Source organism: Amblyraja radiata, chromosome 6 (assembly GCF_010909765.2).
Source record: "Amblyraja radiata isolate CabotCenter1 chromosome 6, sAmbRad1.1.pri, whole genome shotgun sequence".
NCBI lineage: Eukaryota > Metazoa > Chordata > Chondrichthyes > Rajiformes > Rajidae > Amblyraja > Amblyraja radiata.
The window spans coordinates 39,666,027-39,680,653 of record NC_045961.1 but is presented as its reverse complement, the minus strand read 5'-3'; the positions used below and the strand labels follow the sequence as shown (position 1 = coordinate 39,680,653).

The 14,627-nt window shown below is 42.2% G+C and overlaps 1 protein-coding gene across 1 annotated transcript; it reads left to right on the top strand.

Annotated features, from left to right (window-relative positions):
* Positions 1-4,661: 4,661 nt before the first annotated feature.
* LOC116974274 (RPA-related protein RADX-like) lies at positions 4,662-12,918 on the top strand. Its single transcript, XM_033022581.1, has 6 exons — positions 4,662-4,849; positions 6,407-6,600; positions 8,295-8,380; positions 11,326-11,610; positions 11,688-11,825; positions 12,314-12,918. The coding sequence occupies exons 1-6, from the start codon at positions 4,709-4,711 to the stop codon at positions 12,415-12,417; spliced, it is 948 nt and encodes a 315-aa protein (XP_032878472.1). The 5' UTR covers positions 4,662-4,708; the 3' UTR covers positions 12,418-12,918.
* The last annotated feature ends 1,709 nt before the right edge of the window (positions 12,919-14,627 follow it).

The following is a 14,627-nucleotide window of genomic DNA, read 5'->3' as shown; positions in this document are numbered from 1 at the left end:
GAAGTTGCAGGAGGTAAATGTCCCCCACTGAGTTCCTCCAGCATGTTGTTCACATGTACTAACTTATTTTATAAATGAACAGATGTTTTTTCTGAATATTGTTGGGTATAACGTTATGTCCAAACTTATGCAGCATGCATGATATCCCATGGGGGCTTTGTTGAAACTTTAATTTTCTGAACATTATTATAAGAGAACTATTTTTCATTCCACTGAAAAGTGAGATCATTGGAAATATTGGCCCAAATAAAAGTTTGATTTAATATTTTTTAAATAGAAAAAATAAAGTACAAAATGACCAGTGAACAGGAAGCTACCTTACTTAAAAAGCAGAGACAGGAATTTGACACCAACAAATCTCTGGGGTGTGATCTCTAGAACAGAATTTTAATTTTCCAATGCAACAGCATGATTAATCAAGGAGAAGTGTTGTGAGTGTAAATTATCAATAGAAAAACCAATCAAACGATATGATAGACCTTTATCCCAGGAGGGAAATTGATCTGCCAACAGTCACAAAAACACAAAATACATGAACAGGAAATTAAAGTGATGAAGTTGAAAGGATTGGGGATGTGCAAATATTGGGGGGGGGGGGGGGGGGGGGGAGAGTCAGTCTCAATCTACCCCACGGCAGAAGCGGGAGAAATGGTACAGTTTGATAGCCACAGGGATGAAGGATCTCCTGTGGCGTTCCGTTCTGCATTTTGGTGGAACCTGTCTGTTGCTGAACGTACTCCTCAGGTTGACCAGTGTGTCATGGGGTGAGCTGTATTGTCCAGGATGCTCCGCAGTTTGTGGAGCATCCTCCCCTCCAAGACCACTTCTCATGAATCCAACTCCACCCCCAGGACAGAGTCAGCTTTCCTGATTAGTTTGTTGATCCTATTGGCATCCGTGGCCTTCGCCCTGCTGCCCCAGCACATAGCAGCGAAGAAAATGACACTAGCTATCGCCGATTGGTGGAACATCCGCAGTACCTTCCTGTAGACGTTGAAGGAGCGGAGCTTTCTCAAAATGTACAGCCGCCCTGTCCCTTCGTGTACAGGGCCTCAGCACCTGGACCAGTCAAGTCTACTGTCCAGGTGCACTCCAAAGTATTTGTATTCTCTGGTAAACTGCACACCCACAACATTGATGGAGACAGGAGATAGGGGTGTTCTTCCCCTCCTAAAGACCACCACCAACTCCTTAGTCTTGTCGGTGTTGAGCTGTAAGTGATCCAGCCCACACCACTCAGTCGCGGACTACACTTCTGTATTCAGCTTTCCTACCCTCACTGATGCAGCCCACAATTGCTTCTGCACCCTCCTCCACCCCCCCATCTCCCTCTACCACCCCACTCCCCACCCCATCTCCCTCCTCATTTCCCTCATCCTCCTCCCCTCACTCCCATTCCCTGCCCCAGGACAAACCCATGTCGTAGAGCAGAGCCAGGGCCTGGAACTCGGCCTGGTTCTTGTACTCGGCCCGACCCTGGCTGTAGACTCCCGCTGTCAGCTCGACCTCCACCTGGGCTCCAGTGCAGGCCCCGACTTCATCTCCAGACCAGCCGTCAGCTCGGCCGCCACCTGGGCTCCAGTGCAGGCCCCGACTTCATCTCTGGGCTCGCCCCTGATCCCGGACCCAGGCTCGTCCTTGGTTCCAGCGGCGGCTTCTTTCTCGACCCCGGTCATGGCCCCATCGCTAGCCCCGGGCTCGGCACTCACTCCAGCTCCTGCACCACCCACCCCAACAGGCATCGGGCGTAGCACTTATTGAAACATAATGAAGTTTTAATGATTACTAGAGCAAGTGCAGACCCGTTGGGTCCGTTCCCCCAAAGTGCGGTTGCGGGGGGGGGGGCATGTGGCGTCACACACACTAACTACCGCCCCGCACACACGCTAACTACCCCCCTTGATATTTTATTAATATTATTAATTTGCTCCTTTTACCCCATAACCGCCCTATCCACTGACGCATAGCCCCCAACTCGCAGGCACGTCTAGAGGGGGGGGGGGGGTAGAGAGTGAGGGCAGAGAGAGAATGGGGAGAGACAGGGAGAGAGGGGCAGAGACAAAAGGGCAAGAGACAGAGGGAGAGGGGGGTGGAGGGGAGGAGGAGAGGATGGGTGGGTGAGTGGGGGAGATGGGGAGAGGGGGGGGGGGGGGAGGAAGGGGGGAGGGACAGAGAGGGGGATGAGGATGGGGGAGGGGAGGAGAGCGGGGTGGGTGATGGGGGAGACAGGGGTAGGGGGAATGGGGTGGTATAGGGGCGAGTGGGGAAGGGTGGGTGAGGGGAAGGGGAGGGGAGAGAAGAGGGGGAGGTGAGTGGAGAGGGGTGGGGGAGGGGGGGGAGAGGGGGAGGGGGAGGAAGAGGGGGAGGTGAGAGAGAGTGGAGGGGGAGAGAGAAGGGGAGGGAGAGAGGAAGGGGGGAGAGAGAGAGAAGGGGGGAGTGGGGGAAAGGCACGGGGGTGGAAGGGAGGGAGGGGGAGAGATCTCTCACCCCTGTCCCATTGTGATATCATATGTAAATGAGATCCATTGTGATTGTACATCTGTGAGATGGCACTGTGACTCATGCAGCAGTTTGATTTACATTTTTTTTAATGTTTTGTGAACAATTTAATTCAAAATCTGGGGAAATAATTGACCAAATCTAGAGAGGAGTTGATTTCTGAAATCATAAGTTAAATCCGTACCGAAATATGTAAAAAGCTCTGCGTGTTTGCGTCTGTTTTTTGAGGAAATACGTTTCAAAGGCAAAATGACACACACACACACACACACACACACACACACACACACACACACACACACACACACACACACACACACACACACGGGGTTTTAATAGATACTAGACCAAGTGCAGACCCGTTGGGTCTGTTCCCCCAACGTGCGGTTGCGGGGGGGAGGGGGGCGGCATGTGGCATCACACACACTAACTACCACCCCACACACACGCTAACTACCCCCCTTGATATGATATTAATATTATTAGTTTTCTCCTTTTACCCCATAACCGCCCTATCCACTGAGGTAGGGGGAAGGGGGTGGGAGGGGGGAAGGGTGGGTGAGGCGTGGAAGAGAGGGTTGGGGGAAGGGGAGAGGAGAGGGGGAGGTGAGAGAGGGGTGGGGAGGGGGGAGAGAGGAGAGGAGAGGGGGAGGGGAGGGATCGGGGGGGGAGAGGTGGAGAGAGAGTGGAGGGGAGGAGGGGGAGGGAGAGGAGGGGAGAGAGGGAGAAGGGGAGAGAGAGAGGAAGGGGGGGGAGAGAGAGATGGGGGGAGGGGGGGAAGGGCACAGGTTGGAGGGGGGGGAGGGAGGGGGAGAGATCTCCCACCCCTGTCCCATTGTTTTGAGGAGTGGATGAGTGAATGTAAAAGTGAAATCGCTAGCGAAATGGAAAAAATCTCTGAGTTTGTCATTGTGGCGGACCAAGGAATCAAAGGCCATCTGACACACACACACACACACACACACACACACACACACACACACACACACACACACACACACACACACACACACACACACACACACACACACACGGTTTTAATAGATACTAGACCAAGTGCAGACCCGTTGGGTCTGTTCCCCCAACGTGCAGTTGCGGGGGGGAGGGGGGGGCATGTGGCATCACACACGCTAACTACCCCCCTTGATATTATATTAATATTATTAATTTGCTCCTTTTACCCCATAACCGCCCTATCCACTGAGGTAGGGGGAAGGGGGTGGGAGGGGGGAAGGTTGGGTGAGGCGTGGAAGAGAAGGGTGGGGGAAGGGGAGAGGAGAGGGGGAGGTGAGAGAGGGGTGGGGAGGGGGGAGAGAGGAGAGGAGAGGGGGAGGGGAGGAAGAGGGGGGTGAGAGGTGGATAGAGAGTGGAGGGGGGGAGGGAGAGGAGGGGGAGGGAGAGGAGGGGAGAGAGAGGAGGGGAGATGAGGGGAGAGAGGGAGAAGGGGGAGAGAGAGAGGAAGGGGGGAGTGAGAGATGGGGGGAGTGGGGGAAAGGCACGGGTTGGAAGGGAGGGAGGGAGGGGGAGAGATCTCCCACCCTTGTCCCATTGTTTTGAGGAGTGGATGAGTGAATGTAAAAGTGAAATCGCTAGCGAAATGGAAAAAATCTCTGAGTTTGTCATTGTTGTTTTGGCGGACCAAGGAATCAAAGGCCATCTGACACACACACGCACACACACACGCACGCACACACACGCACACACACACGCACGCACACACACACACACACACACAGTTTTAATATATAGATAGATAGATATATATATATGATTGCCATCATTAGATTTTTAAGCAACAAGAAACCATTTTTACTGCAAGTGTAATGGATAGACTTTAAATCGCATTCTAGACTACTATAAATATAGGTTAAACTAAAAGTATCCACTAAATACTCTAATCATAATGTATTGCCGTGCATAGACTGATGATTGTACTTCTGAAAAAACATGGGCTTAGAGATATATAATTTATGCTTACGTAGTCTTATACTAGCTCATGAATTCTGAAACGATATATTTTGGGTTTATTGTAGATTATTGAACACCATTATTGTGTATTGGCCACTAAGATTTAAACTGACAGTTTATATGAAATCTTATTATTGCAAACTGCAGATTCTTTGTTCTTACATTTTAATGTATTGTTTTAACAATGTGTAGTAATGAGATCAATTTTTTTTTCAACAAAGCAGAGCTCAATGTCACCACTATGCACGAGTTAAAAGAGAAAATAGAAGGTTTGCATTACAGGGAGCATAAACATATAGTCATTCAAGGAATTATTACAGGTGTCAGATATATTGACCACTCTTCTTTTGTTGGAGGTGTAATGCACAAGAAATACTCTCAGGTATGAAGTACATTGAAACTGTATTCTTTGCACTCTTTCTAATTGCCTTTTTGACTTTTTTAAAGAGAAAATCCCATTCAAGTTTCCTTGGCATTTGCTATCTTTGTGCTTATTTTTCACTTCACTGACTGAGCCTGCCATGCCATGTGCATGGTCAAAGGTTACTTCCTGAACGATTAATAGGTAGGTATGAAGAAGTGTCTCGACCTGAAACGTCACCTATTACTTTTCTCCAGAGATGCTGTCTGACGCGTTGAGTTACTTCAGCTTTTTGTCTATCTTTGATTTAAACCAGCATCTACAGTTCCTTCCTACACAATAGGTAGTGCTTCTTGGGTTCTTTGAGCAGCAAAATACTGGTGATGCTGGATATAAAATTTAAAAAAACTAGAAACATACTGCAGGTATGAGTTACTGTCTCAGATTAATTGCTTTTCATCAAAGTAGACGCTGCCTAATCTGCTTTCTAGCATTTTCTGTTTGTATTCCATGTATCATGACGTAATTATGCACTCAATGGCAACTGATGAGCTGACTTGATCTTGTGCTCTCCTCGTGTATATTTCCCCTTAAAAGATGATTCTTCGAGGCATTCTTGAATGACGTGACTCATGATCTGCGTGTAAGTAGTCCATAGGGTTCCCTTTTGAGTGAACACGTTACCACTGCTAATTCTGAAAAGGTTAATCAGGATCAATTCTGATACCGACTGATGCATTGCAGCCTATTCTGGCTATGCCTATTGCAGAAAGAGTTATCTGAAAACATTTGGGATCAATTTGTATTGTACAACTACCTCAGTATGAATAAATTCTGCAATCTAAATGGCCTAGAAATTCATGCTAAAATGAAGATAAATTAGCTTAGAATTTTAATAGGCCAGATATTCTGCTGACAGGCAAGCTGCCCAAGCTCATGGGTCATTTATCCTTGGACTACCATGTTCCTTCTAACACTGCGTTGACTGTTGCCTTTATGTAGCAGGCCAGTTTCCATGTGATTGGGAATGTCTTTCACAGCACAGCGCCTCCCTCTGCAGGTATCCCCATGAGGCATTATCTGGTGCAGTGTGGGGGACAGGCAGTAAAGTGGATGATGCCCCATTCATCTTAAAACCATGCTCGTGCTACACATATGGTACGGCATGGTAGCATAGCAGTATAGTTGCTGCCTTACTGCTAGAGACCCAGGATCAATCTTGACTACAGGTGCTGTCTACGGAGTTTGTACGTAGGTTTTCCCCCGGTGCTCTGGTTTCCTCCCACACTCCAAAGAAGTAAAGGTTTGTAGGTTAATTGGCTTCAGTAAAAAATTGTAAATTGTCTCATATGTGTAGGATAGTGAAAGTGTACGGTGGGCCGAAGGACCTGTTTCTGCAGTGTATCTCTAAACTAAACTAAAGTAAGTACTTATTCTGAGAAACCCTCAAAGGCCCCAGCCGATGTATTAGCATCAGAGCAGAAGATCTGTCCCCCTATATACAATCTCATCACTTAATGATATTTCTTAAATGCTGATTGTCTGTTTTGACTCTTGAAATGTATTGATTACATACAGCCTGCAAACACTAAAAACACTGCCAATGTGCGAACCAGTGAATCGTCCACTAAATATAGAGATAATATGGCTAATAGCCAAGCATCAGAACAGGATTACTTCTATAATTTCCACGAGACATCTCAAACTTTCAACCAAGTATTAGACTCAGAGGAAGAAGTTATATCATTTGGAAGAGAACATTGCACTTTAAGGTAATTTATTTTTATTTCCCTAATATCGTGAACCTAACACAAAAAGTAAAAGCAGGAGTTTGCCAAATTGAGCCAGTTTCACCATTAACCAAGAACATAGATAAAGGTCATGTCATAAGCGATAGGAGCAGAATTAGGCCATTCGGCCCATCAAGTCTACTCCGCCATTCAATCATGGCTGATCTATATCTCCTTCCTAACCCTATTCTCCTGCAAATTTCTCCTTGTCACATATCCTAAGAATATGGCCTCCATTTCTGTACTCTGCAGCTATGAGAAACAGCCTCGTAGCATCCAGCCTGAAAAACCTTCTCAGAATTTTATACATTTCAATAGACCACTGGAATGTTTGCTAATATGCTAATTGATGCAAGATTTGGATGGTAATCCAGGAATTGTTATGTTTTGATGATGTCGGCTGGTGCCGCAAAAACCTCTTGCTCAACATCAACAAGACCAAGAAACTAATTGTTGACTTTAGAAACTGGAAGTTAGGAGACCAGGCACCAGTTTTCATTGGTGGGTCATTGGTCAACAGAGTTAGCAGCTTCAAGTTCCTGGGCGATAGCATATTGTATGAGTTGTCGTGCTCGTGATGTTGTTGGAAGCAATGTGCCTGTCGTTCACCATATTTATGTAACATGCTTGGCTTTACTTTATTTCTTGGCTTCATACTCTTATATTGTTGGCTCTTTCATGGATCATAACTAGATTGTTCTCCATCTTCAAATTCCTCTTCTGTCATGAACCCACAAAGGCAAAATACTTGTGTCATGGCTGTGGGAGCAGTTTCTACTTGACTACGCATCACTTCACCAATCATATTTATTTTTGTCCCCTGCACTTGAATGCCATCCTCTGTGCACCATTGTGACATGAGCAGATTTTTATATTTTCTCAACTACACCAGTAGTACTTGTAGCTGCTAGACAATGGTAAATTCTGAGGTTCCTCACTGAGTACATCTGTGGCTCTCCAAATGATTGATTTTAGGAATCATGGCCTTGTATTCCTTACCCATACTCCTAACCAATGCTAAATCTTCACCTAATCTGAAGGGGATGGCTGTTGTTTGGGTCAAAATATCTCTCAAACCGTACCTTGTTCAAATATAATACATTTAAATAGGTTTCAGTTCAACAGTTCTGAGCTGGGATTCATCAGACTGCAGACACTCGTAGCAGGTATTATCTGGGATCACTATAAATTCTCTGGTGTTCCAAATTTGGTACATCTCCTACACTTCCAACTCCAGTTAATCCACCTTTAATATCATTAAATTGCCATGAAATGAAATCACACAATTTAAACTAAACAATTCAACGGAAAGGAACAACTCCATTCCCCCTCTGTACTGATATCAGACTGTTCATTCCACACTGTACGGTCTTACCAAATGCCTTGAAAATGTTTATTCTTTAATAATCAGGAATTAAGATATTTGTACATATGAGTGACTGTGAAAGGGTTTGTTTAATAATAGCTTGATGAATATACTTTTGAGTCTTCAATTTATCATTGTTGAACTTCCCTCTGAATTTTTTCAAAAGTATAGAAAATGCAAATAATTAATCTGAAATTTTATTTAAGATATTTTAATTCTGATATTAAACTAATCAATTTAAAAAAGAAAAGCAAAAGCAACTAGTTCATATTACTGATTATAGCTCAATGAGAAAATAATCTTTTCACAGTTCCACTTTGAAAAATAATGCTCCCGATTCAAATTTATTGTCCAATAGTGAAGAAACAGAGGAGGAATATTTTACTGCTGATGAAGGTTTGTTTCACCATGGTCTTCTCTTCTGTGAATACTATTCAAATATAATTATATGGTGGGGGGGGGGGGGGGGTCATTTCTAAAACCCAAAGCATCTAAATTAATCAAAATTGACTCAGGTTAGTGAGAAAATAAACTCGCATTCACAGATAAAGTAACTAAACACTAACTAACAAGACATGATTTCATTATTTTGGTGTCTGAAGTAGTGTTTGTAATTCATGTTGGATAAATTACAACTGGTGTTTGGGGAAGGTTTATAATGCTGGCTAAAAGGAAAAACTGCAACACCACCATTGTTAACTGATATAACATTTTGCATGTAATATAAAACCATTAATTCTTTCAGTAATGGAATGGTCTGTCCAGCAATAACTCTGAATTGTAATTAAGCATAAAGTGCAGGCGGAACCCAGCTGGTAATGGGCCTGTCCCACTTAGGTGATCTTTCAGGCGACTGCCGGCGACTGTCAAGTTGCCGGCAGTCGCCTGAAAAACCGGCAACTGGAATGGCGACTGTCAGAGTGGAACACACACACACACACACACACACACACACACACACACACACACACACACACACACACACACACACACACACACACACACACACAACACAAACACAAACACAAACACACACACAAACGCATCACTTCCTTCACCAGCCCGTTATGCAGGCGGGGGACAGGGCAAGCGGGGGGAGCGCTGTCTGAGTGAAATTCACAAGATGCGAAGCCAAGGTAATACAGACACACACCGCGATTAAAAGGAAGGTTGGCGCTGTAATTAAGACGGCTAAAGCACAGTGTTTGGTAAGTCCTTTAAAAGAGGGGGGCTGAGAGGGGTGAGAAGGAGTGGAGATAACTTTTAAGAAGCCAGAGATACATGGCTGTGAAGCTTGGCGGACATTTAACATTACCGGTCGGTTATCCTTGGTTCTGAAAACTACTGCTTATGTTTTTTTCCAATGAGCCAATGAAATTCACCAGTCAGCACCGGCTACAACCTACGCGAACCTTCGACCTCCTGGCAACCCACTAGGACCTCCTGTCGACCCACCTACAGCACGAGAATTCTCGCTACTGTCTATGGCGGCTTCATTCTAGTCACCGCTAATTTTTCAACATGTTCAAAAAATTGGCGGCGACTATAATGAGGCCGCAACTATTCCCAGAATGTGGGAACTCCCCACGACCATGAAGGCGACTCCCCCACAACCACCCACGAACATGTGGCGAATGCATAGTGTCCCGCAGTCGCCTAAGTGGGACAGGCCCATTAGGCAGCGTCTACGGAGAGAATGGGAAAACGATGCTTCAGCTCGGGACCTTTCAGACTGATTGAGTGGGAGGGGGGAAGCTGAGGAAAGAAGTGGGGATGAATACAGGTGGGGGGGGGGGGTGTGGAGTAAATGACAATGGCTAACGGTGAAAATGATACGAAGGGTGTCAGATAAGGAGCGAAGGGGAGGAGTGAATTGTAAAGTCGGGGAAGGGATATGGGTGAATATAAATAGATGACGTTTTGGGTTAGTACCCTGAGTGGTCAGACAATATTTCGGGACGGAATCTATTCTTCCCACAAATGCTGCTTGATCAGCTCAGTTCCAGCACTTAAATCAACTTAACTATTATTTTGAAAGATAGACACAAAATTCTGGAATAACTCAGCGTGTCAAGCAGCATTTTTGGAGAGGGTTTCAGGTTGAGACCCTTCAGACTGTGGGTCAGGGGAGAGGAAACTTGAGATATGAAAGGGTAAGGTGTGAAATGACTGATCAAAGCAGACGATGATCATGGAAATGTAGAATGGTTCATTGGCTGAGGAGAAGGTGACAATGAGGCATACAAACAGGAAAATTAGTCAGGACTAGGGTGGGGGAGGGATGGAGATAGAGAGAAAGCAAAGGTTACATGAAGTTAGGAAAATCAATACATGCTGTTGGGTTGGAAGCTGCCCAAGCAAAATCTATAAAATAGTCTGTGTTTTTGAATGACTGATCAGTACATTCTACAATACAAGGTTATTCAACAAATTGCCCACTGTTATTTTAAAATGACATAGACACATGGACAATAAGTGCAGTAGGCCATTCAGTCCTTCGTGCCAGCACCGCCATGGCTGAATAGCTACTTCCCCACAGCCATCAGGCTATTAAACGTGGCTCGGACAAAACTCTGAACATTAATAGCCCATTATCTGTTTATTTGCACTTTATCAGTTTATTTATTCATGTGTGTATATATTTATATAATGGTATATGGACACACTGATCTGTTCTGTATTCATGCCTACTATGTTCTGTTGTGCTGAAGCAAAGCAAGAATTTCATTGTCCTATCGGGCACATGACAATAAACTCTCGTGAATCTCTTGACAATCAGTACCCCGTTCCTGCCTTCTCCCCATACCCCTTTATTCTGCTAGCCCTAAGAGCTCTATCTAACTGTCTTGAATGCATCCAGTGAATCGGCCTCCACTGCCTTCTGAGGCAGAGAATTTCCAAAATTCACAACTCTCTGTATGAAAATTGTTTTCCTCATCTCAGTTCTAAATGGCCTACCCCTTATTTTGTGGCTCCTGGTTCTGGACTCCCCAACGTCAGGAACACGTTTCCTGCTTCTAGTGTGTCCAATCCCTTAATAATTGTATACTGTGTGCTTCTATAAGATAACCTCTCATCCTTCTAAATTCCAGTAAATACTAGCCCAGTCGCTCCATTCTTTCATCATGACAGTCCCGCCATCCCGGGAATTAACCTCGTGAACCTACGCTGCACTCCTTCATTAGCAAGAATAATCTTCTTCATAAATGAAATAAATTTGCACCAATAATGCAGTTACTTTCTTATACCAGACAAGCAAAGCAAAATATTTTATATCATTAAAAAATAAGGCTTGTATAGATTATATGTTATTTTTATTAACATTTTCTGTTAAATTTTAGATCACCCTGAAATGGATGATGTTGCTAAACCCAATCTCTTAGATAACTCATGGGAAAGTTCAAAGTGGCCTAAGATTAAAGGACATTTGAAAGAATTTCTATCATTTGACCAACTACTTCCTGAAAGTTGTCCACAAAGGTTTGAGTATGCAAAGAAGGAAGCAATAATGAGCCAGCATAATCTTCATCCATCAAGATGTGACTCATATCTACTTGATTCCATCAGCAGTGTTGAGAAGCTCACAACGGCATGGACACATTGTTATTATACATTGACCATTATTGGTATGTATTTAAGGTTGTGATCAGGAAGAACTATTTATGCCTGGTTCTATTTGACACACTTGTATCATCTTTCACAGATCTAAATCAGGAAATTGCTATGGATGTTATATTTCTACCATTGGGAATTGACACGTGTTGCAATAATTCTGCAAGGAATACCAATTTTATTTCCATCCTTTCTGGTGATTGTGCCTCAGAAGCTCCAACCTTAAATGGTAAAGTGAATAGCATCACTTGTCAAAATTAACATAAAAATATATAGAGGATCACATATTGGTGCGATACAAATCACAGCTCTGTTACCTAATAATTGTTTGTACACAGAGATGACTGTTGTACATGTTTGTAAGAATATCAATGAAAGATTAACAAGCTTCTTATCAGTAATTGTGTCATAATAGCAAAACATTTAACAAATCTGATAGTAGTCATCAGAATTAATTCTACATTTAAATTATGTATACTGTCGGAATTAGTCATTGGTTTTCAAGTAAGTTAGAAACATAAATTATATCAATTAGGAACATTAAGTGTTCCTTTTAATTCCTCAGAATCATATATTTTAAAATTAGATATTCTTAATACTAAATGAATTGTGAGTATAGATATTAGTTGTCTAGTATATAGTAGAATATAGTATAATAGTTGGCTTTTAACATATGTTAAGCTGATTGATGTATTTCTTTTTGAATCGTGGAAATAGGATCAGAAATAGAAGGAAAGCACTTCCTGTGCATTTTGGATGTCTATCATCACGGGAACGATCAAACAGAGGTTATTTTAAGCAGAGCATACAAAACAGAATAGTTTATTTGAAGCAAAAAAGGACATTTCTCCAGCACTTGCCAAATATTTGCACAGCACAATATTTTTAAAGTATGTGTTAAGGATGACAAAAAAAATGGATGCTGTAAGTGATGGATTGAAACAAGTCTCTCCTTATAAATACTCACTTAAAAAATTGAAAACTGTTAATACATATTTCAATAGATGTGTTAAGTTTCGAATTTGCCCTGATATCATCATCAATATATTTTAACAGATAATTTATAAAATCAACAAAGATATTTTGCCAAATTACCAACCTTTTAAATATAATAACACTTGTTGACTCTGCTTCTATTTCTCCCAATGCATGCTCACCCAAAGGGCCCTTCTTCTCACATCTGAAAGCACAATCTGAGACCACTGATCCGTATTACAATTAAGCTAAATCCTGTGCTTTTTCAAAAATCTAATTTCAGTATTCCGAACATAAATCTGAGTTAATATTTATTCTTTCTCCCTAGATATTGTGGCCAGTTGTACCACCCTAGGTATACCGCAGCACACTTAAGTTAAGGTCCCATAGAATGATGATCAATTCTAGATCCTTCTGACCTTGTAATTGGTGTTAACTGTTTTTAAATATTTCTCAAACTTGATGGATGATAATTATTATTGATTTCTATATGGTTTCATGAAATTTGCAATTGATTATTTTTATGTATATGTATGTTTTTTAAATTATAGTTTTCATACCATGAATATCACATAGAAGTTAATAAACATTAACTAGGTACATTAAATATTGTGATATCTGAATTTGATAAATATGAAAATATAAATGTTCTAAGGAATATTAATTGTCATGGGTTATGTTTACATTTTTAAATATAAATAAATTGTGTTGTTACTTGGCACAGTGGTAGAGTTGCTGCCTTACAGCAAATGCAGCGCCTGAGACCCGGGCTTGATCCCGACTACGGGTGCTGTCTGTACGGAGTTTGGGAGTTTGTACTTTCTCCCCGTGTCCTGCGTGGTTTACTCCGAGATCTTCGGTTTCCTCCCACACTCCAAAGACGTACGGGTTTGTAGGTTAATTGGCTTAGTAAATGTAAAAATTGTTCCTAGTGGGTGTAGGACAGTACAGTGTTAATGTGCGGGGATTGCTGGTCGGCGCGGACCCGATGGGCCGAACTGTTTCCGCGCTCTAATTTTAAACGTTAGAATTGTTAACTGTTATTTGGGTTTTATTCCACTTTTTTGCAATGCATGAATGCTTTAAATTAAATATATTAAAAAAGATAGGATATTTGTATTTCTTGATTTTTATAATGCGTTTTCTTTTCAATAATATTTTTCCTTTTCAAATGATATAAAAGAGGAAAATAATTGCATGTATCTTCTTTCTCACAAAACAATGTAATGTAAAGGAAAGTGATCAACATGGGATTATGTAAGATTATGTAGGAAGGAACTGCAGATGCTGGTTTAAACCGAAGATAGACACAAAAAGCTGGAGCAACACAGCGGGACAGTCAGTATCTCTCCAGAGATGCTGCCTGTCCCGCTGAGTTACTCCAGCTTTTTGTGTCTATGATGTAAGGTAGTTGTTTATTAAGGGAGTGCAGTATATTGTTTATTGTGTTATGTGTTTTTGTACGTATCTTTTTTCTGTAAGTTATTAAATAGATGATAATGCTGGATTCACTAGAAGGAGTCATTTGTTGTATTATGCATTGGTCATTGTGTTGATTTGCAAGTTTTAGCAAATTGATCTCACATATTAAAATCTTATTTCATTCTTTTATGGCACATTAAATGTCAGAAGGTACAATTTCTTCAGTTCATGTATATGTCACATTCTTTACAAATATAAAAGACATAATTTCCACGCTTTATAATGTGCCTATAATTTCTGCATCAAATGATGAATAGGTGGAAGTTCCAATCCAGTAGGTCTGAACAAATAAGCTTATTATTTAGGACAGATGCTCAAATTTATGTATGAAAACATTATTACATCCTAACTTTAATTTCAATCACAGTGGTAAGACATACAAATCAAAACTATTTTTGAAAAAGTATTACACCCCAAGTGTGTCTTTCTTTCACAAGTTTATTAACAAATATGCAGTAATATATATAGAAGAATTAAAACCGCAGATGCTTGTTAATGCACAAATGAACACAAAATGCTGGAGTAACTCAGCAGGTCATGCAGCACCCCTGAAGAACATGGATAGGTGACGTTT

Coding starts and splice junctions, on each gene's coding strand:
- LOC116974274 (XM_033022581.1), top strand. CDS start 4,709: ATGCACGAGTTAAAAGAGAAAATAGAAGGTTTGCATTACAGGGAGCAT. Junction 6,601..8,294: donor AGAGAACATTGCACTTTAAG/GTAATTTATTTT, acceptor ATCTTTTCACAG/TTCCACTTTGAAAAATAATG. Junction 8,381..11,325: donor ATATTTTACTGCTGATGAAG/GTTTGTTTCACC, acceptor GTTAAATTTTAG/ATCACCCTGAAATGGATGAT.